The sequence below is a fragment of the Apodemus sylvaticus genome, chromosome 3 (assembly GCF_947179515.1).
Source record: "Apodemus sylvaticus chromosome 3, mApoSyl1.1, whole genome shotgun sequence".
In the NCBI taxonomy this organism is placed as follows: domain Eukaryota; kingdom Metazoa; phylum Chordata; class Mammalia; order Rodentia; family Muridae; genus Apodemus; species Apodemus sylvaticus.
The window spans coordinates 124,683,857-124,709,640 of NC_067474.1; the positions used below are offsets into that span (position 1 = coordinate 124,683,857).

Below are 25,784 nucleotides of genomic sequence, written 5' to 3' on the forward strand. Positions count from 1 at the left end.
GCATACATGTTATTTCTAAGTAGATTCACCCTCTTTTCTTCCTTCCATAATTAAGTTCTTGCTTTCCTGTTACCCTTGAACTTTCTTAGATGCCCTTCTTTGCCCTAACATTCTTTTGTATTCCTGTACAGGCAAACCTGAGCTTTTGAGCTTTGGTACTTTGAGGCTGCCTTGCAGATGAGCCATTATGTTCATCTTGAACAACAGACCCTTTGAACAGGGTGTGAAGTGAGTGGCACTGCCTGCAGATTAGCCATTCAAGTCTGATGACATCAGATCACCATCAGTACACTAGTTTGTGTACCACGGGCAGTTTGTTGTTGCTGTGGTCACAGTTTTACTCCGTTTTATATGCTAGGCAAGTGCTTTCCTTCTGTTGCATCCCTTGCCTTCTATTAATTACTTTATTGAAGTAGATTTTGAATTGATTTTTAAGTACCATGGATACTTGGGTAGAGGATGGGCATTTTGAAGAGAGCTTTAAATTGATTTCTGTTATGTGTTGGGTTTCTGGTTAGAATTATGATTGAACAAAACCCTTAGACTTCGTTTTTCTGGTTCTTTATAACCTGTGACTGTTTACTCATTCTCCTTGTCCCCAAAGAACAAACTCCTTCCCCAAAAACAATCTTTCTAAAATGATCTTTTTATCTTGTTGTCTTAGGTTTTCAAGTATCTTTTGAATGAATGCCAACTATATCACAAGAAGTTATTGAATAAAATATAATTGCTATTTATTTCTATTTTAGTTGTCAAGTGGGAATCCTGTATATGAAAAATACTATAGACAGGTAAGATTTCATTATTTGTATTCTGAATTGACCATAAAATATGCTATCAATTGTTGATTATATGCAAGTACATAAACAGTCACTAGATATGTTTGATGTGCTATACTTTCAACTTTTTGGGCTTTAGCCTCTAGCTCTTAGTACTCGATACTGATGTTGTTTTGAGAGGGTCCTGCTAGGTGGTCTCTGCTGGTGTTTTAGTACATAATCCTGGAGTGGAAGCTTAAGGGTTTTTTGGAAAGTCAGTTGTGTTGGATGGTGTTTTGCTGGGCCAAACACATGAAGGAATGCTTTCCTGAAGTGGACACAGATGAAAGACTAAGGCAGACTCGTGAAGGAACGTTTTACTGAAGGAGACACAGGAGAGAGGATGTTTTGCTAAAGCAAGCATGGGAAAGGACATGTGATGAAGAATTCTTTGCTAACAACATACATGTATTGGTCCACCTTACATTGAATAGTTGAGTGCATTTGTTGGGACTCTGGACCGGGCTGATTGGATGTCCACATTGAGGTAAGAGCCGTATTGAGGCAAGGCACGTGGAGGACACGTGATGTTTGATGTTTGGAGGACTTCCATGAGTGACTGAGAGAGAGCTTGGCTTGTTGGTGCAGCTAGCTGTGCAATACTTGTGGGTTTCAAGTCTCCTCTGAGAGAATCACAGTCAAGAACTTCTCCTGGTGTTCCTGCTGGTCCCTCCTGCTGACTTGAGCCAAAGGCTGAGGCCTGGCTGTCTCTGCTAGGTTGTGTTACCACTGTTGCTAACTAGACTTTATATAGAAAAGTATATAGTGGACTGCTGGTGTATCCATGATGTGTTTGTGAGTGGATCGAGCTGCCGCTGCCTGCTAACCTTTGAACTGAAATGCTGATTTCCATACAACAGAGATGGAGGTGCTCCAAAGAACCTTTCTAAACAGGTCCACTTTCCCTCTCTGTATCCTTGCTTTCCCACTACTTCTAGTGAGTGGTGGGCAATAAAAGAGATAAAAGCATTTAAGACCCATCATTAAAGATAGGATTTGAAAAAATTAAAGTTACATAATTCTATCTCATCTCCTATGTGCTGAGATTACAGGCACACACTAGCAATTAGCTTTCAGAAAAATGAAAGAAAATTTAGTTACTTAAATATTAGTTACTTAAATAAATCTATAGAACATTAGATACATTCATTCAGATAAAAATATCCAAATTAATGTGTAAGACAAAGAGAAATAACTATTATATGTGTGTTTGTTGATGGTTTGGTGGTTGGTTCTTGCTCCATCGTCTGGATGGCCTAGCACATAGCCTGGCTTGTCACAACTCTCCTGAGCCAGCCTCTAGTGCTGAGATTATAGGTGCGTGCTGTTATACCTGTCTTATTTAAGTAAGTTTTACAGACTGAAAGCATGAGTGTCACACACATTAATTGAACATGCGCTGAGGTGTTAGCTGTTTGGTAGATTACATGTGTTCAGCATAACACAGAACCCTAGGTTTAATTCCCAGAACTGCAGAGCCAACCAAACAAACAAAACTTGTATCAAGGCTTTTGTTAATTACTCAGGGAAATATTCAGATATAAAATTAAGAATACAAAACCCAGATGTGGTAATATTTGTTAATCCCAGCACTGGATGGAGGAAACACGAGGATCAAGAGTTCAAGGTAACCCTGGGTTACATAATGAGTGTGAGGCCAGTGTGAGCTGTCTTGAAAGCTTGAAAAGCTCTAAAAGTGAAAATGAGAATATGTGTCCTAGTGATTCAAACTCAACCAGAACATTCATTTGCCTGAGTTTGGACAAGAATCATTTGCATTCTAACAGAGTTCTGTAATTTCTCACTCCACAGTTTAAAGCCTTATTAAAAAGCTGACCAGGAACACACATATTTTAGATCAGATGGTTTTAATTACTCTTCTCTCTCTCTCTCTCTCTCTCTCTCTCTCTCTCTCTCTCTCAATATTTTTGAGACAGTTTTATGTACCCTAGGTTGGCCTTGAACTCATTAAGTAGCAGAGTAAGGCTTTGAACTCTCTGCCTCTGCCTTCCAAGTGCTGTGATTACAAGTATGTGTCTCTGTGCCCAGTTTCATTTGCTCATTTCTATGTACTCATTTCACAGAAAACTTGTGTAATTATAGAACAGAAAGGTCTCTTGGCTTGGCTGTCCACCTCGTTTTAGCAGATACCAATACAGAGATTCCCCTTGGTGTTGACTTGTAAGTCTAGGACTGTTTACTACTTAGCAGCTTCTAAGTCTAATTCTTAAAAATATCTAGAGTCTGATGTATTTTTAATTTTAAGCACATACATGCACACACTTCTTAAGAGTAGGATGGTTTTGGACATGAGGGCTCAATTATTCTCCTGCTTCCCCTCCTGAGTAGTGGGGAATTCTCCTGCCTCACCTCCTCAGTAGTGGGGATTATAGGTGTATGCCATTATGCTCAATGTGACTTTATGCTTTTTTTCTTTTAATGTTTTTGAGATGAGATTTCAGACTGGACTCAAACCCATGATGGAGTTGAGGATAACTTTGTACTTCTGATCCTCCTGCCTTTACTTCTCAAGTGCTGAGGTTACTGTTATAATTTGTTGGTTATAATTTTTACACATAGTCTTGCTATGTATCCAGACTTCCCTTAAACTTTAGATCCCCTTCCTGGGCCTGTCCAGTGCTGGGATTGCAAGGGAAGGTGGGTTGGGGACAAGGTGTCATTGCAGTCCAAGATGACCTCAAACTTGCTGTGTAGCAGAGGCTGTCCTAAATTGCTGTCCTCCTACCTTTACCTCTGAAATGCTAGGGTTATAGGTGTTTGCCACCATTCCTGGCTTTATTACTAATTTTTGAATGAACTTTTAAACTTTTCTTATTTGTTCTTCTAGCTTTAGGTTAGGATCTAAACCTTAGAAATTCTTTTTTCCATATTTCCAGTTGTTATGAATAAAAGAATTGCGTTTTCTCCAGATATGCTAAAGTTCTTAGCTAAACTTAAGCTAAACCCTTACTACTTGTGATGGTGGAACTCTATAAAACTGACATTTTTCTTTTCTTTCTCTGTGTGTGTGAATGCGCGCATACACACACAAAGCATGGGTTCTGTCCCAAGCACTAGAGGTGAGGTAGAGATGGGGGTGGGAGTTGAAGTGGGAGAATGATATCTTTAAGGTTTCCCAAGGCAGGTGTAGTAGCATACACTGTGATCCCAGAACTTGGGAGGTGGAGACAGGATCAGGGTCATCTTCAGTTACATTGAAGTTTGATGCAGGCTGAATGAGACAGGAAAATCATGAGTTTCAGGCTAGCCTGGGTTACATAATGAGACTCTTGTATGTAAAAAAAAGAGACTTGGACATTATGGAGCACCTGTGATCCCAGCCCTTGGGAAGTAGAGATAGGGTGGGAGGGTATCAGGAGTTTAAGGTCAGCCTGGGCTACATGAGGCCTTGGCTTTTGAAGCAGAAAATCAAAACCAAAACTAAGATGAAAAAAGAATAGGGGAAAGGACTTCTGATGAATGCCCAGGTAAAGGTAGTTGCTGTAGGAGACTGATAATCTGAGCTTGATCCCCAGCATTCATGGTGGATGAAAAGAACGAACTTTCAAAAGTTGTCTTCTGACTCTACACACATGCCATGCCCCTACCCCTATCACATACACAGAGAAAGAATTTTTAAAATTTATCTTAAAAGATACCCACCCCAACCCTCAAAACAAAAAGAAGAGCATAGAAAAAGGGAAATGGTGTGAGGCAGGAGAATCACTTGAACTGGCTAGCTGAGAGTTTGCTTAGGCAACATAGCAAAAACATATCTTTTAAAAAATCAAATCAGTTGTGTAAATGTACCACATTTTCTGTATCCATTTCTCTGTTGAGGGATATCTGGGTTCTTTCCAGCTTCTGGCTATTATAAATAAGGCTGCTATGAACATAGTGGAGCATGTGTCCTTATTACATGTTGGAGCATCTTCTGGGTATATGCCCAGCAGTGGTATAGCTGGGTCCTCAGGTAGTACTATATCCAATTTTCTGAGGAACCTCCAGACTGATTCCACAGTGGTTGTACCAGCTTGCAATCCCACCAACAGTGGAGGAGTGTTCTTTCTCCACATCCTCGCCAGCATCTGCTGTCACCTGAGTTTTTGATCTTAGCCATTTTGACTGGTGTGGTAGAGTACTACTCAGCTATTAAAAATGATGAGTTCATGAAATTCTTAGGCAAATGGATGGAACTAGAAAATCTCATCCTGAGTGGGGTAACCCAATCACAAAGGACACATGGTATATACTCTCTGATAAGTGGATGTTAGCCCCAAAGCTCCGAATACCGAAGATAAAATCCACAGACCACATGAAGCTTAAGAAGAAGGAAGACCAAAGTGTGAGTGCTTCGGTCCTTCTTAGAAAAGGGAACAAAATACTCACAGGAGCAAATATGGAGGAAAAGTGCAGAACAGAGACTGAAGGAAAGGCCATCCAGAGACTGTCCCACCTGGGGATTTATCCCAGATACACTCACCAAACTCCGACACTATTGTGAATGGAGTTCACAAGAAATGCTTGCTGAAAGGAGCCTGATATAGCTGTCTCCTGAGAGGCCCTGCCAGAGCCTTATAAATACTGAGTCAGATGCTTGCCACCAACCATTGCACTGAGTATAGGGTCCCCAGTGGAGGAGTTAGAGAAAGGGCTGAAGGGGTTTGCAACCCCATAGGAAGAACAACAATATTAACCACCCCCCAGAGCTCCCAGGGGCTAAGTCACCAACCAGAGAGTACACAGAGCTCTGGCTGCATATGTAGCAGAGGACAGCCTTGTTGGACATCAATGGGAGGAGAGGTCCGTGGTCCTATGAAGGTTTGATAAATGCCTCAGTGTAGGAGAATTGAAGGTGGGGAGGTGGGAGTGGTGGGTGGATGGAGGAATACCCCCATAGAAGCAGAGAGAGGGGGGATAGGAGAAGGGTTTTCTGGGAGAAGGGGAAACTGGGTAACGGGATACCACTTGAAATGTAAATAAATTAAAATAAAAAAAATCAAATCAAATAATTCTAATAGAGGGCTGCGTATATGCATTGTAGTAGAGTGTCTTCATATGGGAGACCTTGAGCTCGACCTCTGATGCTTGAAAAGTAAAACAAAATCTCAATAACATCCCAAACAATAAACACCATTACATAAACAATTTGTTCAGTCCTGTGTGATTATTTTTTGGCTTATCTTGTGTCAGGAGTTTGCTTTGGTGTAGTAGATCAGTTTCCAGGCTAAAAAGAGGCCAGAGGCCTAGTTCAGTTTACTAGTATAGTCTAAAAATTCTTTGGGTATCTTTTTTCTCTTTTTGAGATGAGGGGTTTTTTTTTGTTTGTTTGTTTTGTTTTGTTTTGTTTTGTTTTTTTAAAGAGACCGGATTTTTCTGTGTAGCTCTGGCTGGCTGTTCTGGAAATCAGTCTGTAGACCAGGCTGGCTTCAAATTCAGAGATCTGTCTGCCTCTGCTCTGCCTCTGGAGTGCTGGGATTAAAGGGATGCACAACCACCAGTACTGGCTATTAAGACAGGATTTTATGCAGCCCAGACTGGTCTTGAAATGTACTGTGTAACAGAGTTGTATCTTGAATTTCCAATTCTTTTGCCGCTCCCCAGATGTTGGGATTAAAGGCATGTGCTGGGATTGGAGAGGTGGCTCAGGAGGTAACAACACTGGTCACTCTTTCCTAGAGGATCTGGGATCAATTTCTAGCATCTGCATGGTGGCTCAAAACCATTTGTAACTCCAGCTCCAGGGGATCCAATACCCTCTTATAGCCTCTGTGGGTAATGAGCACATATGTAGTACACAGATGTATGTGCAGGCAAAACACCACACACTTAAAAATAATTTTTAAAAATGCATGTGCCATTGTGTCTACTTTTTTTAATTATTTTTCTTTTACTATACTGAGAATCAAACATAAGGCTTTATATATGTTAGGCAAGTGCTCTACCACTCAGCTGTATTCTCAGCCCAGAAGTCTATTCTTTTTAAGTGTTGAAATTTAAATCCTTTGTGAAACTATGAAACTTTGTTGAGGACAGATTCTAGCTTGTTGTTTATAGCAGAGAGCCTTTTGCAGGAACTAGGACTATAGAAACTGCCTGTAGGTGAATGTAAATGGATGTTCCTAATTTGTTTCTATGACTGCAAGAATGGAAGATTATAAGATTCTGAACTGGGATACAGTATATAAATACTTAATGAATGTAATCTATGTATTCTTCGAGTGTATTCATATGCTAGATGTGAATGTTCCTTTTCTACCATGGTCAGGGAGTGAGTGGGCAAAGAAAAGTAGTTCTGGAGAATTCTCGAGGCACACCTCCTGACACTGTCTGTACTTCCTTTCTTCCCCAAAATTGAAGGATTAGGCAGTTCTTTTCTTTATTATTTTTTATTTTTGCTGAGTGCCTGATCTGGCCTGTTCTTTCTTTTGGAAAGATTTTTTCCCCCATTTTGCTTCTTTGCTGGAACTGGGCTGTATAGACTACTTAGTGTGTTTACAGAAAATTTAGTCTTTTAATTAAACTAGAAACACAGCTAGTTCATGGATATCCTAGTATAATCTTTCCTTTCCATGACTTTTTTAAAGATTTATTTATTTATTTATTTTTTATTTATTTATTTTATTTATTTATTTTTTTGGATTTGTTTTTTTCAAGACAGGGTTTCTCTGTGTAGCACTGGCTGTCCTGAAACTCAGTCTGTAGACCAGGCTGGCCTCGAACTCAGAAATCCGCCTGCCTCTGCCTCCCAGAGTGCTGGGATTACAGGCGTGCGCCACCACTGCCCGGCTAAGATTTATTAAGATTTGTTTCATAGTTACAAATAGAAATTTAGAAAAATATTGACACGAATGAGTTTTGGGGTTTTTGTTGTTTTATTTTCTTGTTTGTTGTGACTGTATTCTGTCTTAAAGAAAAGTACCCAATCAATGAAAATGATGTGTTTCTCTCTCTCTCTCTCTCTCTCTCTCTCTCTCTCTCTCTCTCTCTCTCTTCCGAGACAGGGTTTCTCTGTGTAGCCTTGGTTGTCCTGGAACTCACTCTGTAGACCAGGCTGGCCTCAAACTCAGAAATCCGCCTGCCTCTGCCTCTGCCTCCCACGTGCTGGGATTAAAAGGCGTGTGCCACCACCACCCAGCAATGTGTTTCTCTTAATGCACTAGATAAACTAAATATTTGAACATGGTCATGACTGCTTGGTTTAGAGCTGATACTGTTTTAAATTTTTTTTTTTTTTTTTTTTTTTTTTTTTTTTGGATTTGGTTTTTTCGAGACAGGGTTTCTCTGTGTAGCTCTGGCTGTCCTGGAACTCATTTTGTAGACCAGGCTGGCCTTGAACTCAAAAATCTGCCTGCCTCTGCCTGCCAAGTGCTGGGATTATAGGCATGTGCCACCACACCTGGCCTGCTTTAATTTTTTTAATATTACAGTTTCTAGGAGTAGATATAAAAGTGGTTGATCTAAAACTATTGGAAGAGGCAGATAGCATAAACAGCTGTTTGAGTTTGTGAGAAGACCTCAGGAAGCACTTTTTTCTTTTATTGGCATTTAATGACAACCATAAAAATGAGGAGTTCGAACCTGGTTCACGTCCTGACTACTCACTTGGTTTCCTGGACTTGTTTCACTCAGATAATAGCCATGAGAGACACGTTTTACAAACTGACCCCTGTCTAATGGCACCATCCCTTTAAGGCTCTGCGGAGTTCTTACCCTCGTTAGCAGAAGGATTCTGGTTCCAGTTCTTAAGGTAGGGAGGGGAGACAGAGAAGTAGATAATTTTGATTTTCTGCTTTATTGTCTGTTTCCTGATTTTGTCTTTTCAGGTTGAAGCAGGCAATACTGGAAGGGTGTTGGCTTTAGATGCTGCTGCATTCCTGAAAAAGTCAGGGCTTCCAGACTTGATTCTTGGAAAGGTAGTCTGTGTTTATTATAACTAGATTATGCATGAATATATAGAAGCATTGTGAAACTGCAAGTAAATTCAGAAGGATTCAGTCAAGAGACATATAAGTTAGAACTGAGTTATAGAAACAGTTAAAGCAATAGGATGGGGGTGTTATGGTGTAATAATTTATCTTTTTGAAAATTAAAGTGATATGGAACATTTTAGAACCATCTCTTTTGACCAGGATGAGAAAGGAATTGTGCATCTGGGTATTGGGAAGAGACAGTGCAGAGTAGGAATCTTCAGTCCACACAAACAGTTGGACCTGGCCTCGCTCCCTTTGTAAAGCTGCCCGTGTTTAATGTACAGAGTAGATGAGGGAGTGGAAAGAACAGAGGTGGAGAGCCCCTCTTGCCAAATTGTTATGCAGGACATTGATACATAATAAAAATCTTGAAAAATAAATAATTTCATGATTAATAGATAAATATTAACCCCATATAAGAAAAAAATTCATCTTAATAAGAATTAAAATCAGGGTAGTGTGTTTCAGTAGACAGCATTTAATTCAAAGTTAATCCCTGGACTAGTGAAAGGGCATTTGACTAAAAGTTGGAACTTGGGTTTAATTTTTCTCTCATTCCTTTAATGTTCTTAAGCCAGATCATTTAACCTAGGCCTTCATGTCTTTGAAAGAGTTGCATGGAATAAATTTTTAATGATTCTTAGATTTTTTTTATATAGATCATAAAGTTATAAATTACAGGGACTTGATTTATCTTCTAAATTATTTTTGTTAATATATATATAAACATTGATTCTGTTTTCCTCCTAAATTTCAGATTTGGGATTTAGCTGACACAGATGGCAAAGGTGTCCTGAACAAACAAGTAAGATTAACAAATTCATGTGAATTATGTTTTTGGCTAATTTGAAAGAAAAACTAGCACATTTCTTTTAAGCTAAAAATTGGTTTTTCAATTGATATGTGTCATATCATTGACTGAACAGTTAATGACTGAACATTTAGCTGATTGCTAAAGTTTTGTGACATTGTTTTTTGAAGCATATATTTATGTATATTATATTATATATGTTATATGTTATATAAAGGTTTTATATATTTACATATTAATATATAGATATCTATTAATAGATATATGTTATATAGTATATCAATATGTATTGACATATTAATATATATAATCTATCCTATAGAGAGACTTTGTTCTTTATATCTTATTAATTAAATTTCTTGAATATACGAGATCATAAGTAAACATTGGTTTTATAAGTAAGTGTTACTATAGATCAGCCCTGACCTTTGAAAGGAGTCTTTGGGGGTAATCAAAACCTGAATTCTTGTTTTGCTTCTTAAGTATAAACCAAAAAGTGGTTTACAAGATGGAAGTTCACTCTAGTCTATAAATATGTGAAAGTGGTTATAGCCAAAGATATTGAATACCATATATATACACACATACACACACACACACACACACACACACACACTTTATGTTTGGCCTGTTAAAAGTTTACTATGTCCTGATATTCTTGCTTAGCACCAATTGTGTAAAGCTCATTTTCCCTATGAACATAGCTAAAATAGGGTCAAACCAGAAAAAGGATGAGAATAATAATTAGATGTTAGAGTCAAAATACCCATCCTCATTTATATGGAAACTATGTTATGTGTATGGGTGTTTTACCTGCACATATGTGCATGTCCTTGTATCACATGCGTGCCTGGTGCCTTCAGGTAAAGCATTGGATTCCCCTAGAACTGGAATAACAGACAGTTGTTAGCTACAATGTGGGTGCCAGGAATTGAACCCATGTCCTCTGGAAGAGCAGCCAGTGCTCTTAATGGTACAGTCATCTCTCTAGCCTCTCTAGCCAGGATTTCAGGACTAGATGATAGTAGTTCTCATTGGAGATACTGGGAAGGGTCAGTTTAAAGCACTGAGGACATTGGCACTCAGGTATTGCCCACTCACTCAGTCAGCAAGTATTTGTACTAGCCAAGCTTTATAAACGAAGAGGAGACAATGACAGATATAGCTCCTCCTAGGAGTTTATAATATAAAAACTTCTTTGTTTGTAGTCCTGGACATTGGATGAGTTTGAGTTGTCTTTGTGATATCCAGGTTTCTAGATATATGGGTCTGCCATTGAAGTTTGAGTTTACATTGAAGGTACAGTGTTTTGTTTTGGCATTTTGAAGAAAGATTTGTGTTGAGTCACAGTTAATCAAAGTTTCAGCCCACAATGATTTGGCTGCATTGTTTTTGGGTTTGTGATGAAGCAGAACATCAAAGCAGAAAGGCACAGTGAATAAAAGCTTGCTTGCCTCATTGCTGCTGCGAAGGAAAGAGGAGAAAGGACTGGGGTCCCAGTCTCTCCTTCAAGGACTCACCCTCAATGGCCTAAATAGACCCTCCCTTTTAAAGTTTTTTCACCACTGGTAATACCACCCAGGACTATTAGGGGACATTCAAGATCCAAACTATAGTAAAGATATACTTTTTTAAAAAAAGCGTGTGTTTAGTGTGTATATGTGTGTACATGTCCATGTGTATGTGTGAGTACAGATGTACGGATGCCGTGGTGCATGTGAGGATCAGAAGACAACTTCTCTGGTGTTACTCTTCATGCTCAACCTTGACTGAGGCAGGATTTCTTTGTAGTTTTCAGCTGCATATGTCAGGCTAGCTAGCCCATAAGCTTCTGGAGATTCCCTTCTCCACCTCTGATCTAGCCATAACATGCTGGGATTACACATGTGTACTGGTGCATCCAGCTTTATGTGTGTTCTAGAGATCTGAACTTCAGTCCTCACTCTTGCATGGCAAGCACTTTATCCACTGAAATATTTCCTCAGCCCAAAGGTAATACTGTTTAAATAATCCTATGAAAGAAAGAAAAGAAACCAGTATTGAGAATTTGTATGACAAAATGATACTTGATGCTTTCCTCCTATAGAATAGTTTTTATTTCATTACTTCTAATACATTGCAAAGTAGATATTACTAGACAACCCTCCTTTTAGGGTTGAGTTTTATTTAATTTGCTCAAGGCAGTATAACTTTAGGTAGCAGAGCTAGAATTTAATGGAGAATTACTTTACTTCAGAGCTCATTCACACTGTAGAAATGGAGCTAATTCTTTAAGATAGCTGAAGAATCCCAGCATTGAAAGCTTAGTGATGCAAATAAAATGTCAGCAGAAGAGACATGGGAAGTCACAGGAGAGAGAAGTAGGGATGCCTCATGATGCTTCCTAATGAGATGAGCTTTGAAGCATCATTTTTCCCTGAGCTACTAAGACTGTAAGGAGGATGAAGGTTATTTGTGACTTAGGCAGTAGTTTCTCAGCTGTGAGAGTTGAAGTCTGATTACATAGATACTTCTTGGGTAAATTAGAAAAAAGGAGAGTAAAACAGAAAGTGAGACAGGGAAAGAGCAAGACAGAGTGAGACAGACGCACAGAAAGGTCTAACACATACATGGGGGAAGGGGGAATGTGGTTTTTACTAGAGATAAAGCCAAGGGTCTGTCATGTATGTAAGACAAGTACTCTACCATCGAGTTACATTCCCAGTCCCAAGGAGAATCTCTTGAAACGTTTCAAGAGGCAAGTATTGAGTAAAACAGATTGCTTTCAAGGTCAGAAAGGGTTAGGAGAGGGTATTAAGGGAATAAGAGAATAGGGGGTAGCTACAAATACTGAAACACTGACTCAGCAACAGGCTTAGGATGTTGAAAAACTGGAAAAATATTACTGGAATAAAACACAGAATGACTGGAAACAAATTCAGCTTCTTTGCATTTCTTTACTTAATATACTTGAGTTGAGATGCAAAGTATAAGGACTTTTGGCAAAGATTTGTAAATATTTTTAAATCAAGCAGTTAAAATTATTTTAGATACTGCCCAATTGCTTTCTGTAGTTCTTTTGGAATAGCAGTGATTGACTCTTGGACTCCTGATCCAATTTCAAAATTATATCTCCCATTCCAGAGTTAACTTTTAATAACAATTAGTTTATTTTTTCATTTTAGGCTTCCCCACCCAAATGCTTCTCAGTTAAGAGACAGCACTTTTTAGTGAAATTGAATATTCTTTAAAGTATGAATATCCTGTATAGTTTCCACTTTTCATATACCATATTATATTTAAATATTATTATCTGTTACTTTTTTATTAATGGTAATAGATGATAGAAAATTTTTTGCATGTGTCTTTTTTTCTCAATTTTAAAGCAAATATATTTGTTGTTACATAATACTGTGGAATAATTGTGAATTATTTTGTATTTTATATTTTCAAATAATAAAGTAGGCTTATAAGTAGGTAGATTGGGAAGAAAAAGCTCCTAACATTTATGCTTTTCTTTGTCAGGAATTCTTTGTTGCTTTACGGCTTGTGGCATGCGCCCAGAATGGACTGGAAGTCTCACTGAATAGCCTAAATCTGGCTGTTCCTCCACCAAGATTTGTAAGAAATGATTTTATATGTAAAAATTTATTTAATTATAAAGATCAGGGCTGGGATATGGTTCATTGGATAGAGTGCTTGCCTCTGTAAACATGAGAACTGCCGTTCATATCACTAGAAGCCACATAAAAGCTGAATAGGTACAATGACCTACCTGTAATCCCAGAATTCAGATGAGACCAGATTCCCCAAGGCATTCTGGTTAGCTGAAGTAGTGGAATCACTGAGCTCTGAGTCACATGAGAGACCCTGCCCAAGAAATAAAGTGGAAAGTGAATAAAGACAACACCTGAAGTCAATCTCTGTCCTCCACCCAGAGACGTACATGAACAAATAGTACATTCATAAAAGATTGTACCACATGGGCTGGAGAGTTGGCTCAGCAGTTAAGAGCACTGACTGCTCTTCCAGAGTTCCTGAGTTCAATTCCCAGCAACCATATGTTGGCTCACAACCATCTATAATGGGATTGGATGCCCCCTTCTGGTGTGTCTGCAGACAGCTACAATGTATTCATATACATTAAATAAATAAAACCTTCAAAAAATTATACCACATGATTTGAAATAAAAAGTAACATTTAAATTTTTCTACTTTAATCCCTATCACATAGTTACCTGGTTTTATTTCTTAGTAATTATGATGTTACTAGTTTTCTATATGTCTTTCAGAGTTATATACAAAAACATAAATACATATTTCTTAATTTTCTAATGGTAGCATTTTATGTCTTTGATTCCTTACCCTTTAAAACAGACACTTTTTAGAGATACTTGCATGTTAACATAAACTTTGTTTACTATTTGAATAGTATTTCTTTGTTTATATTTACTATGATTTGTATAAATTCCAGCTAATAGGCATAAAGATAATTTTTTAAGGAAAAGTGCTACAAAGAATCGCAATTTGTTTAATAATTTCCAAATGTAGAAATGTAAAAATGAACTGTCAAAAGTGATTGTCTTAAAAGTTTTTGCATGTAACCCCTGGCACTGGGCAAAGAGACACCTATTTGTTGGTGTTCATGTATCTGTCAGGGGCAGAGCAGATCCTGATGCCTGGCCTGGTGGCCAAAGCTGTTTAATGCCTGGGGCACATAAGACAAAGAGGTCTTGCATGGAGGATCTCACTTTTACCTGAAGTTGGTCAGCATGTCAGTTTCCTTGTGCTTGTGCTTGCACACTGTTATCAGACTTACAGATCCTTGTCAGCTTGGTGGCAAATGGTATGTGAAGTATAAAAAGATTCGTCTTTGTAGCTCATGGGTGAGAGTGATTACTTTTTCTTTTCTTTTTTTCTGAGACAGGGTTTCTCTGTGTAGCCCTGGCTGTCTTGGAACAAACTCTGTAGACCAGGCTGGCCTTCAGAGATCCACCTGCCTCTGCCTTCCCAGTGCTGGGATTAAAGGCACCACCACTACCAACCTGGCTGATTAGTTCTTAAGATACTGAATGGTTTATATTCCACTTATGGGAATGTCTAATTTTAGACTGATTTTTTTTTTGTAGTAATTCTTTTTCTTCCTGAATTCTAGAGTTTAAAAATTAGGAAGTTAACTCTCCATCCATATCATTTGCAAATATACTCTTCCAATTTGTCATTTGTCTTTTATTGGGCCATATTATTTACCCCTATGACAAAATTGTTTTATCTCAAGCTAAAACTGATTCTTTTTCTATATTAGTTATTCCTAGTGGAGGTATGAGTAGATTTGAATTCATTCTTTCATGATAACTACTGACTAGGATTAATACAATGTATTGAATAATCAATCTTTTCAAATGCTACATCAGCGATGACCTAAATTTTCGTATTCATGTTGATGTTTTATGGATTTTTCTGTTCTTAATTATTGATCTGTTTATCTGTGTGCTGATTTTTACGGTGTTTTGATTATCATTGTTTGGGAAATTATATATGATACAGCCATTATCTCCACTCCAAACTTTTTCAGAAATTTAATGGCTTTTGTTTTAATTTTAAATTTAATTTTGGTGCTGCTGGAGCTAAATCCAGGGCCTTACACTTACTGGGCAAGTGTTTTATCACTGAGATATCTCTAACACCTCTGTTTTTAAACTTAGTATTAGAAGTATTAAGGCAAGAAAGAAATCAGAGACTTTTTAGAATTTAACGAAAATGAAGGCACGACATACCCAAATCTTTGGGACACGATGAAAGCAGTGCTAAGAGGAAAACTCATAGCCCTGAGTGCCTCCAAAAAGAAAATGGAGAGTGCATACACTAGCAGCTTAATGACACACCTGAAAGCCCTGGAACAAAAAGAAGCCAATTCACCCAGGAGGAGTAGAAGACAGGAAATCATCAAACTCAGGGCTGAAATCAGTCAAATGGAAACAAAGAGAACCATACAAAGAATCAACGAATCCAGTAGCTGTTTTTTTTTTTTTTTTTTTTTTTTGAGAAAATCAACAAGATAGATAGACCCTTAGCCAGACTGACCAAAGGACAGAGAGAAAGTATTCAAATTAACAAAATTAGAAATGAAAAGGGAGATATAACAACAGAAACTGAGGAAATTCAAAAAATCATCAGATCCTACTACAAGAGAATATACTCAACACAACTGGAGAATCTGGAGGAAATGGACAATTTCCTAGACAGATACCAAATACCAAAATTAAATCAGGACCAAATAGATCATCTAAACAGTCCCATAACCCCTAAAGAAATAGAAGGGGTCATAGAAAGCCTTCCAACCAAAAAAAGCACAGGACCAGATGGCTTCAGTGCAGAATTTTATCAAACCTTCAAAGAAGACCTAACACTAATACTCTTCAAACTATTCCACAAAATAGAAACAGAAGGAACACTACCCAATTCCTTCTATGAAGCCACAATTATGCTGATACCAAAACCACACAAAAATTAAACAAAGAAAGAGAACTTCAGACTAATTTCCCTTATGGACATTGATGCAAAAATACTCAATAAAATTCTTGCCAACCGAATTCAAGAACACATAAAAACTATCATCTACCATGATTAAGTAGGCTTTATTCCAGGGATGCAGGGTTGGTTCAATATACAGAAATCCATCAATGCAATCCACTACATAAACAAACTCAAAGAAAAAAACCACATGGTCATTTCATTGGATGCTGAAAAAGCATTTGACAAAATTCAGCATCCTTTCATGCTTAAAGTCTTGGAAAGAACAGGAATTCAAGGCTCATACCTAAACATAGTAAAAGCAATATACAGCAGACCGGTAGCCAACATCAAACTAAATGGAGAGAAACTTGAAGCAATCCCACTAAAATCAGGGACTAGACAGGGCTGCCCCCTTTCTCCTTATCTTTTCAATATTGTACTTGAGGTACTAGTTCGGGCAATTGGACAACATAAGGAGATCAAAGGGATACAAATTAGAAAGGAAGAAGTCAAACTATCATTATTTGCAGATGATATGATAGTCTACCTAAGTGACCCAAAAAACTCCACTAGAGAACTCTTACAGCTGATAAACAACTTCTGCAAAGTGGCTGGTTATAAAATCAACTCAAGCAAATCAGTAGCCTTCCTCTACTCAAAGGATAAGCAGGCTGAGAAAGAAATTAGGGAACTGACACCCTTCACAATAGCCACAAATAGTATAAAGTACCTTGGGGTGACTCTTACCAAACATGTGAAAGATCTGTATGACAAGAACTTCAAGACTCTGAAGAAGGAAATGGAAGAAGACTTCAAAAAATGGAAAAATATCTCATGCTCATGGATCGACAGGATTAATATAGTTAAAATGGCCATTTTGCCAAATGCAATATACAGATTAAACACAATACCCATCAAAATCCCAACTCAGTTCTTTATAGAGTTAGAAAGAGCAATTCTCAAATTCATCTGGAATAACAAAAAACCCAGGATAGCTAAAACTATTCTCAACAACAAAAGAAATTCTGGGGGAATCAGTATCCCTGACCTCAAGCAATACTACTGAGCAATAGTGTTAAAAACTGCATGGTATTGGTACAGTGACAGGCAGGCAGATCAATGGAACAGGATTGAAGATCCAGAAATGAACCCACATACCTATGGCCACTTGATTCTTGACAAAGGGGCTGAAAACATCCAATGGAAAAAAGATAGCCTTTTCAACAAATGGTGCTATTTCAACTGGAGAGCATGCAGGAGAATGCGAATTGATCCATCCTTGTCTCCTTGTACTAAGCTCAACTCCAAATGGATCAAGGACCTCCACATAAAGACAGACACTCTGAAGCTAATAGAAAAGAAACTGGGGAAGACCCTTGAGGACATCGGTACAGGGGGAAGGTTTCTGAACAGATCACCAATAGCGTATGCTCTCAGATCAAGAATTGACAAATGGGACCTCATAAAATTACAAAGTTTAGCAAAGGACACCATCAAAAGGACAAATTGGCAACCAACTAATTGGGAAAAGATCTTCACCAACTCTACATCAGGTAGAGAGCTAATATCCAATATATACAAAGAACTCAAGAAGTTAGACCCCAGAAAACCAAATAACCCTATTAAAAATGGGGTACAGAGTTAAACAAAGAATTTTCACCTGAAGAACTTCGGATGGCGGAGAAACATCTTAAAAAATGCTCAACTTCATTAGTCATCAGGGAAATGCAAATCAAAACAACCCTGAGATTTCACCTTACACCAGTCAGAATGGCTAAGATTAAAAATTCAGGAGACAGCAGGTGTTGGCGAGGATGTGGAGAAAGAGGAACACTCCTCCACTGCTGGTGGGGTTGCAAATTGGTACAACCACTCTGCAAATCAATCTGGTGATTCCTCAGAAAACTGGGCACGTCACTTCCGGAGGATCCTGCTATACCACTCCTGGGCATATACCCAGAGGATTCCCCAGCATGTAATAAGGTTACGTGGTCCACTATGTTCATAGCATCCCTATTTATAATAGCCAGAAGCTGGAAAGAACCCAGGTATCCCTCAACAGAAGAATGGATGCAAAAAATGTGGTATATTTACACAATGGAGTACTATTCAGCCATTAGAAACAATGAATTCATGAAATTCTTAGGTAAATGGATAGAGCTGGAGAACATCATACTAAGTGAGGTAACCCAGTCTCAAAAGACCAATCATGGTATGCACTCACTAATAAGTGGATATTAGCCTGGAAAATTGGAATACCCACAACATAATCCACACATCAAATGAGGTACAAGAAGAACGGAGGAGTGGCCCCTGGTTCTGGAAAGACTCAGTGTAGCAATATAAGGCAAAACCAGAACAGGGAAGTGGGAAGGGGTGGGTGGGAGAATAGGGGGAGGGAAGGGGGCTTATGTGACTTTCAGGGAGTGGGGGACCAGAAAAGGGGAAATCATTTGAAATGTAAATAAAAAATATATCGAGTGAAATTTAAAAAAAAGGAAAAAAAAAGAAGTATTAATGCTAACATAACTTCAGGGGCTAGAGAGATGGATTAGTAGTTAAGAGCATTGACTTCTCTACCAGAGGACTCAAGATTGACTTTAGTACCCACATGGTGGCTTACAACTGTCTATAACTCCAGTTATTGGGGATTCAACATATTTTTCTGGTTTACATGGGCACCAGCCATAAGTGTGGTATTCAAACATACATGCAGGCAAAATAAGCATATACATAAACTAATAAGGTAAAAATATTAACCAGTTTTGAGAATATACATTTCTCTCCTAGGGTTTCTATTCCTGCACAAACATTATGACCAAGAAGCAAGTTGGGGAGGAAAGGGTTTATTCAGCTTATACTTCCACATTGTTTTTCATCACTAAAGGAAGTCAGGACTGGAACTCAAGCAGCTCAGGAAGCAGGAGCTGATGCAGAGACCATGGAGGGATGTTTCTTACTGGCTTGCTTCCCCTGGCTTGCTCAGCCTGCTTTCTTATAGAACCCAAGACTACCAGCCCAGGGATGGCACCACCCACAAGGGGTCCTCCTCCTTGATCACTAATTGAGAAAATGCCCCACAGCTGGATCTCATGGGGGCACTTCCTCACCTGAAGCTCCTTTCTCTGGGATAACTTCAGCCTGTGTCAAGTTGATACACAAAACCAGCCAGTACAATTTCTCTGTTTAGATAAGACTTATGAGGGTTGCCATAGGTATTTGTTGCTTAGGTATAATTATAGGGATTTTTCAACTGTATTTACCTGTCTTTAGCTATGTAAAGATAAAAACTTGAGTGTGCTGCCATTAGGTATCATGACACGGAACTTACAAGTGCTAAATGAGACTGTTTTCTTGAGTCTGCTTTTCTTCAATAATACTGGGGAAAAGATTGTACATGTTTTTGTTAATGTTCAGAGTAGATGCCTATTATCTTACTCTTAGTTGTAGAAGAAATTCTACAGTAACATGTTTTAGGTGTTGTTCCACTGTGAAGTAATTTGGCAAAATGAAAATGTTTTTATTTCAGTGGACATTAGATGAAGGTCTAATTAAAGTAAAATAGTGTTTATATCCAGCATTTTACACAAATAATTTTAAGTGCCAAAAGCACATTTTCTTCATTGGTTATTAGCATGAGGACTTCAACAGTTCATTGTTCTCTTTATTCCCTAGCATGACTCCAGTAGTCCTTTGCTAACCAGTGGGACCGCAGTTGCTGAGCTCCCGTGGGCTGTAAAGGTAAGGAAGTTTCTTGCATGTCCTTTGCTTCCTACTTATAAATACCTTTTTCCCTACCCTTAGAATGCGTTGTTCTGCATTGGACTCTCATATGCATGTTCAGATAGTGTAGGGAAAATACTGAAATTGAAAAACTTGAGGAATGCCTTGGCTCTGTTAGGAACTGAAAAATAGAATATCACTCCTGGTGTGTTACTTTTGTTGCTGCAGGTCTGTTTGAAGGGAGTAGGTGTTCTTCAGAGCATTCCATTTCTGGGTTTGATTCTAACTCCACAGCAGAAAAAGGAAACATAGTGTTTCAACTAGTCTTTAGTAGAGACACTTTGAAATTATTTAATACTCTGGAAATCAGTCTGGCGGTTCCTCAGAAAACTGGGCATGTCACTTCTGGAGGATCCTGCTATACCACTCCTGGGCATATACCCAGAGGATTCCCCAGCATGTACTAAGGATATATGCTCCACTGTGTTCATAGCAGCCCTATTTATAATAGCCAGAAGCTGGAAAGAAGTATCCCTCAACAGAAGAATAGTTTAAAAAAAAAATGTGGTATATATACACAATGGAGTACTATTCAGCCATTAGAAACAATGAATTCATGAAATTCTTAGGCAAATGGATGGAGCTGCAGAACATCATACTAAGTGAGGTAACCCAGTCTCAAAGATCAATCATGGTATGCACTCACTAATAAGTGGATATTAGACTGGAAACTGGAATACCCAAAACACAATCCACACATCAAATGAGGTACAAGAAGAATGGAGGAGTGGCCCCTGGTTCTGGAAAGACTCAGTGTAGCAGTATAAGGCAAAACCAGAACAGGGAAGTGGGAAGGGGTGAGTGGGAGAATAGGGGGAGGGAAGGGGGCTTATGTGACTTTCGGGGAGTGGGGGACCAGAAAAGGGGAAATCATTTGAAATATAAATAAAAAATATATTGAACGAAATAAAAAAGGAAAGAAAAAAATTTTTATATGTGCAGTTAAATCCTTTTCATGATTATTTAACTTGTCTTTTTTTTTATATATATATTCTAGTCTGAAGATAAAGCCAAATATGATGCAATTTTTGACAGTTTAAGCCCAGTGGATGGATTTTTGTCTGGTGATAAAGTGAAACCAGTGTTGCTCAACTCTAAGTTACCTGTGGAAATCCTTGGAAGAGTAAGATAGCAAACTTCAAATGTAGTTTGTTTGTTTGTAAACATTCTTAATGTATAGCTCAGGCTGGCTTAGAACTCAGGAACATGAGGCCTGAGCCTCATGAGTGCTAGGATTACAGTATTGTACTAGATGTAGTTATTTTATATTCTAATTTCATATTTATCAGGAGCACTAATTTAATATATACAGATCTTATTGAAGTTGTGTCAGTATAGAATATTTTGTATTTGTAACATATAATTTATTATCATTGTATTTCTGGTTTTAATTGTTCCCTATAAGTTATCAATGGTTAGATTTAGTTATATATGTAAGTCCATTAAGAATATTTGTATCTTTCCATGTGTATGTGAATGATCTGAACTACACAAATATTGAAAAGTTAAAAATTCCTTAATTTTTTTATTCCTGGTACCATTACCATAATTTACAGGGCAATATACCTGATGTAATGAAAAGAAAAAGACAAATCTACAACAGATAAAAAAAAACCCTCAGAAATGTATATCTAATTGACACTACAGTGCATTAATCAATAGCTGCACTTTTTGCAAATTGTGGCCATGACAGTCCTAAACAGGAAGGGTCTCCTGTTTAAGCTGCAGTGACTTTCCTGACTCTGGATCATCATTCCTTCAGCAGAAGTTCCACTGAATGCATTTTACAGTTCCTCTAATGCATTTGGGACGACTGTCTCACAGTAACCTGCAGCTTTCCTGACAAGTCCTTCCTCTCTCTCCTGCTGAGAACTGTAGCCATTTCTGTTTAATTTAAAACCTTCTGCTACCATATCCACCATGTCCTCCTCCAGATCCACAGCCACCACCATAGGGACTGCCTGAGCTTCTTCACCAACACTGCCCCCTTCACCGGTCTGTAATTTGATTATTGCTGTCCACTATAATTTCCAATGTCAGTATAGTTCCCACCACCACCATAGTTACTTCCTCTAAAATTTCCTCCCCCATTGCAACCATCTTATCCTCCTCCGCCTCCACCATATCCACCACCTTGGTTTTCATATCCCGGTCCACCACCTCCATAACCTCCTCTACTACTGTAACTAGGACCACCACCATAGTTGCTACCATCATCTCCAAATCCATTATATCTATCATCACCACCTCCATAACTACCTCTGCTGCCACCACCTCCACCACCATAGCCTCCTCTTCCATCAAAGTTTCCTCCACCACCTCCAAAGTTTCCTCCTTGACCCATGAAGTTGTCAGGTCCACCTCCACGACCTCTCTGTGATCCAGCAGGCTGCATCTCTTGTTTAGGAAGGGCCTTTTTCACTTGACAATTATGCCCATCAATAGTGTAGTATTTCTGAACAACAATTTTATCAACTGTGTCATGATCATCAACAAAAGCAAATCCTCTCTTTTTCCCACTCTGCCTGTTGCCTGCCATAACTTCTATGGTTTCAATCACGTCATACTTTTCAAAGTAGTCTCTCAGATTATATTCTTTCGTATCCTCTTTAATACCACCAACAAAAATTTGAGAGGGTTCCAAGGACTGAATGTGATAGTGTATATAAAGTACTTAATATAGTACTTGTTACAAACTCAGAATGTTAGATGCTATGGGGGGATGGTAATGACTGCTATCACATCTCCAGAAATACTTGTGCTACTACTCCTGGGCCATTAGGTGCTTAATAAATACAGGCTTTGGTTTGTTGTTTTGAGACTGTTTCTCAGTATAGCCCAGGCTGCCCTGGAACTCTTTGTAGACCAGGCTGGCTTTGAACTTAGATCTACCTGCATCTGCCTACTGAGTACTGGGATTTAAGGCATGCAGTACCACGTCTGTCAAAACTGGTTTGTAAAAGCTCTTTGCTAGTATTGTTTCCAACCTTTTCTCTACTGTGTGGTTAGTGTTGAGATTCCTAAACTTTGAATATTCCAATTTTCTTGTTTTAACCGTCTAGGAGCTTCCCATTGCAATTAAGACAAAATCCAGATTCCTTTGAAGATGCTTGACCTCAGACATTCTCATATTCCATTAGTATGCTTTCTCTTCCTGTCCCTAAATAGCACATAAAGTAAAGAACATTAATTGTTCTCACTTTTCTTTTTTAGGTTTGGGAGTTGAGTGATATTGACCACGATGGAAAGCTTGACAGAGATGAGTTTGCAGTTGTAAGTAACTAGATGTTCTTAAAGTGTAAGATACTCTCACGTGGCAGCCTTCTCACACCCACGCCTCCTGACAGCCATTAGAACAGTGCTTTACGAGAGTTTACGAGCTGCCTACGTGCTTAATTTACAGTGTGTGTCATCTGTCTTGAGACATAGTACCCATTTTAATTTATCATTAGAATATGCCCATTAGACTGTAGTTACTAATGTCTTTAGAATTTATAGGTAAGTGCATATATTTAATGAGTTTGAGAATGTGTATGTTTTGCCATCATTTTTTCTCACTTTAGGTACATAGGAAAGATACTCAGTTACTGTGCAATAAAAATAATGGATATTTAAAAGCCCTCATATTGATCTGGTGTCCACTGAAAGTTAATATTGCTTAAAACACAAAGAGAAAAAAACACTTAAAGTCAGTAGTTAGTAATAATCCCAAACTAAGTCCTATCCTTCTCTGGCACCCTGTGTAAATTTAGCTTTGTTTGTGATGAATTTGTTTGTTTGTTTATTTATTTATTTACTTACTTAATTACTTTTTTTGCTTTTGAGAAAAGGTTTCTCTGTGTATCTTTAGCTGTCCTGAAATTTATTCTGTACACTAGGCTGGCCTTGAACTCAAGTGATTCACCTACTTCTGCCTCCCAAGTGCTGGGATTAAAATCTATTACCATATTGCCCAGCCTAGTTTTATTTCTAAATAAAGATATCCTAAAGCTTTTTAGTTTAGTGTCTTTATGTGTTTCTGTACTCACATAGTATATACCAGCTTGAAAACTATTGTTTTTCTCACACAAGCACACAGGCACACACAAGACGTGTTGGTTCGGGTGGGGGCATCATTTGATCTGGCTGCTGTTTTTCTTTTATGCAGTCTTTGTATAGGATAAAGTACAGTATAGTAAGAGAACAAGATCATAGTCCAGCAGTTCTAAATTTATTCTGTTCATCTTAAGGATTTTGGTGAACAAACTTTTGGCTTTAGTTTTGTCAGGGAAACTTTTCAAGAATCATGAAGTTAGTAACTTTTTTAACTTTCAGAAGAAAATTTGTCTGTTGGCAGCAGATGGCAAGCATTGCTTTTTTGTTTTGTTTAGTGTTCACTTTTCCAGGAAATGACTTCATCTGCAACAAGAATGCTGACCTTGATGTGCGTGCTAGTCACCCCGTTAGCCAAGTGCCAGCCTAGTGCTGCATGCACTGTGACTCTGGCTGCAGAGGTGTGCCCAGCAGGTGGTTTCTTTCTGGAGTGTCAAGGGTTTGGGGACAGAGCGTTCATGTGTTTTTAAACTGACATTGAGTTCTTACTTGTTTGGCCAGTTTGTGGTAAAAGCTTGGTTTGGCTATCCCTGGATACACAGCCCCAGAGAACTTGTTAGAAATGCAGATTCTTTGGCCCAGCACCAGCTTTACTGATTCCAAAATTCTAGGAAATTCTGATGTGCACTAAAATCTGGGTCCACAGGTCAGATTTAGCTTTTCCAATTATAAAGGAAAGAGTAGTAGTCAAAATTATCACATAGGTGCTTTTGTTAATGTTGTAGCCAGGGAGATCTTGATTTATATCATATACATTTATACATAATACTATATTATTTATATGTTTTATATATAATATATAAACATTATAATGTCTGTCTATATACATATATTTATATTCATAAATGTCTATAGATAAACATTAAAAAAGGTTTTTTTGAGACAGACTCTCATTTGAGACAGACTCTCATATAACCTAGGCTGGGCTCAAACTCAATCCTCTGCTGCCTGGCGCCACCACCGCCCAGCTAAGCCTAGGAGTTAAGATAGGAGTCCAAAGCAAATTTCCTTTTGAGAGAATTATTATTTTCAGTGGAAGAAAAATCAAAAAATAGTGCACCCACTCTCAATTGCAACTGAAAGCCTTCTAGAGGTTCCATATAACTTTGAGTGATTTCACATTATTAAAGATATTGTCTGTTTTTCTTTTATTATATGGTTTTCTTTTTTTCAAAGCTATAAAAACTTCATCCTCTGAGAATATGACATGGAGAAGTTACAGTGTTTTACACTGAGATATTCTATAGACAGTATGCTTTTTTAATATATATGCTTTAGATATTTAAAATATTTTAAGGTAGGTAATACATTCTAATCATTCAAAATTAAACAAGAAGATAGTGAAAGAGATCCAACTCTGCCCTCAACTGATGTAGACTTCTCTGAGCAGCTCCTTTTCATAGTTTCTGGTTTATCCTTAAATTTTCCTGGTCCAAATGTACAAAAATTGTGAATAATTATTTGCTCTTTACTACTACTACAGAAGATAACAACACACACACACACACACACACACACACACACTGGAGATATGTGTTCAGCACTGTTTTTATGTTATCATTGTGCTTTAGACTCTTGGACTTATTTTCTCATAGAATACTTTGTGATTTTTTTTCTGGTATATTGTTTTGGAGACTGCATACAATGGATTGCTTCCAACTTAAGTGTGTAATTTGGTAAATTTTGAAAATTACGTATTCATAAAAACAGTACCACAATGCTTTCCCATGATTTGTTTGTTTGTTTTTGGTTTGGTTTGGTTTGGTTTGAGACAGGGTGTCTCTGTGTAGTCCTGGCTGTCCTGAAACTTTC

The 25,784-nt window shown here is 38.0% G+C and overlaps 1 protein-coding gene and 1 pseudogene across 3 annotated transcripts in view; one reads left to right on the forward strand and one right to left on the reverse strand.

The window, feature by feature from the left end:
• The window catches only part of Eps15 (epidermal growth factor receptor pathway substrate 15), a 114,706-nt gene that overhangs the window by 16,446 nt on the left and 72,476 nt on the right, over positions 1-25,784 (forward strand). For 2 of the 3 annotated variants that reach the window (XM_052176983.1, XM_052176985.1), the window contains exons 2-8: positions 750-791; positions 8,645-8,734; positions 9,549-9,596; positions 13,107-13,202; positions 19,773-19,838; positions 20,878-21,003; positions 23,094-23,153. In XM_052176983.1, the coding sequence (XP_052032943.1) occupies positions 750-791; positions 8,645-8,734; positions 9,549-9,596; positions 13,107-13,202; positions 19,773-19,838; positions 20,878-21,003; positions 23,094-23,153 (528 nt within the window). The remainder of the gene's footprint in view (positions 1-749; positions 792-8,644; positions 8,735-9,548; positions 9,597-13,106; positions 13,203-19,772; positions 19,839-20,877; positions 21,004-23,093; positions 23,154-25,784) is intronic. The other variant, XM_052176984.1, reaches the window with a different exon arrangement.
• LOC127679729 (heterogeneous nuclear ribonucleoprotein A3-like) lies at positions 21,774-23,004 on the reverse strand (annotated as a pseudogene).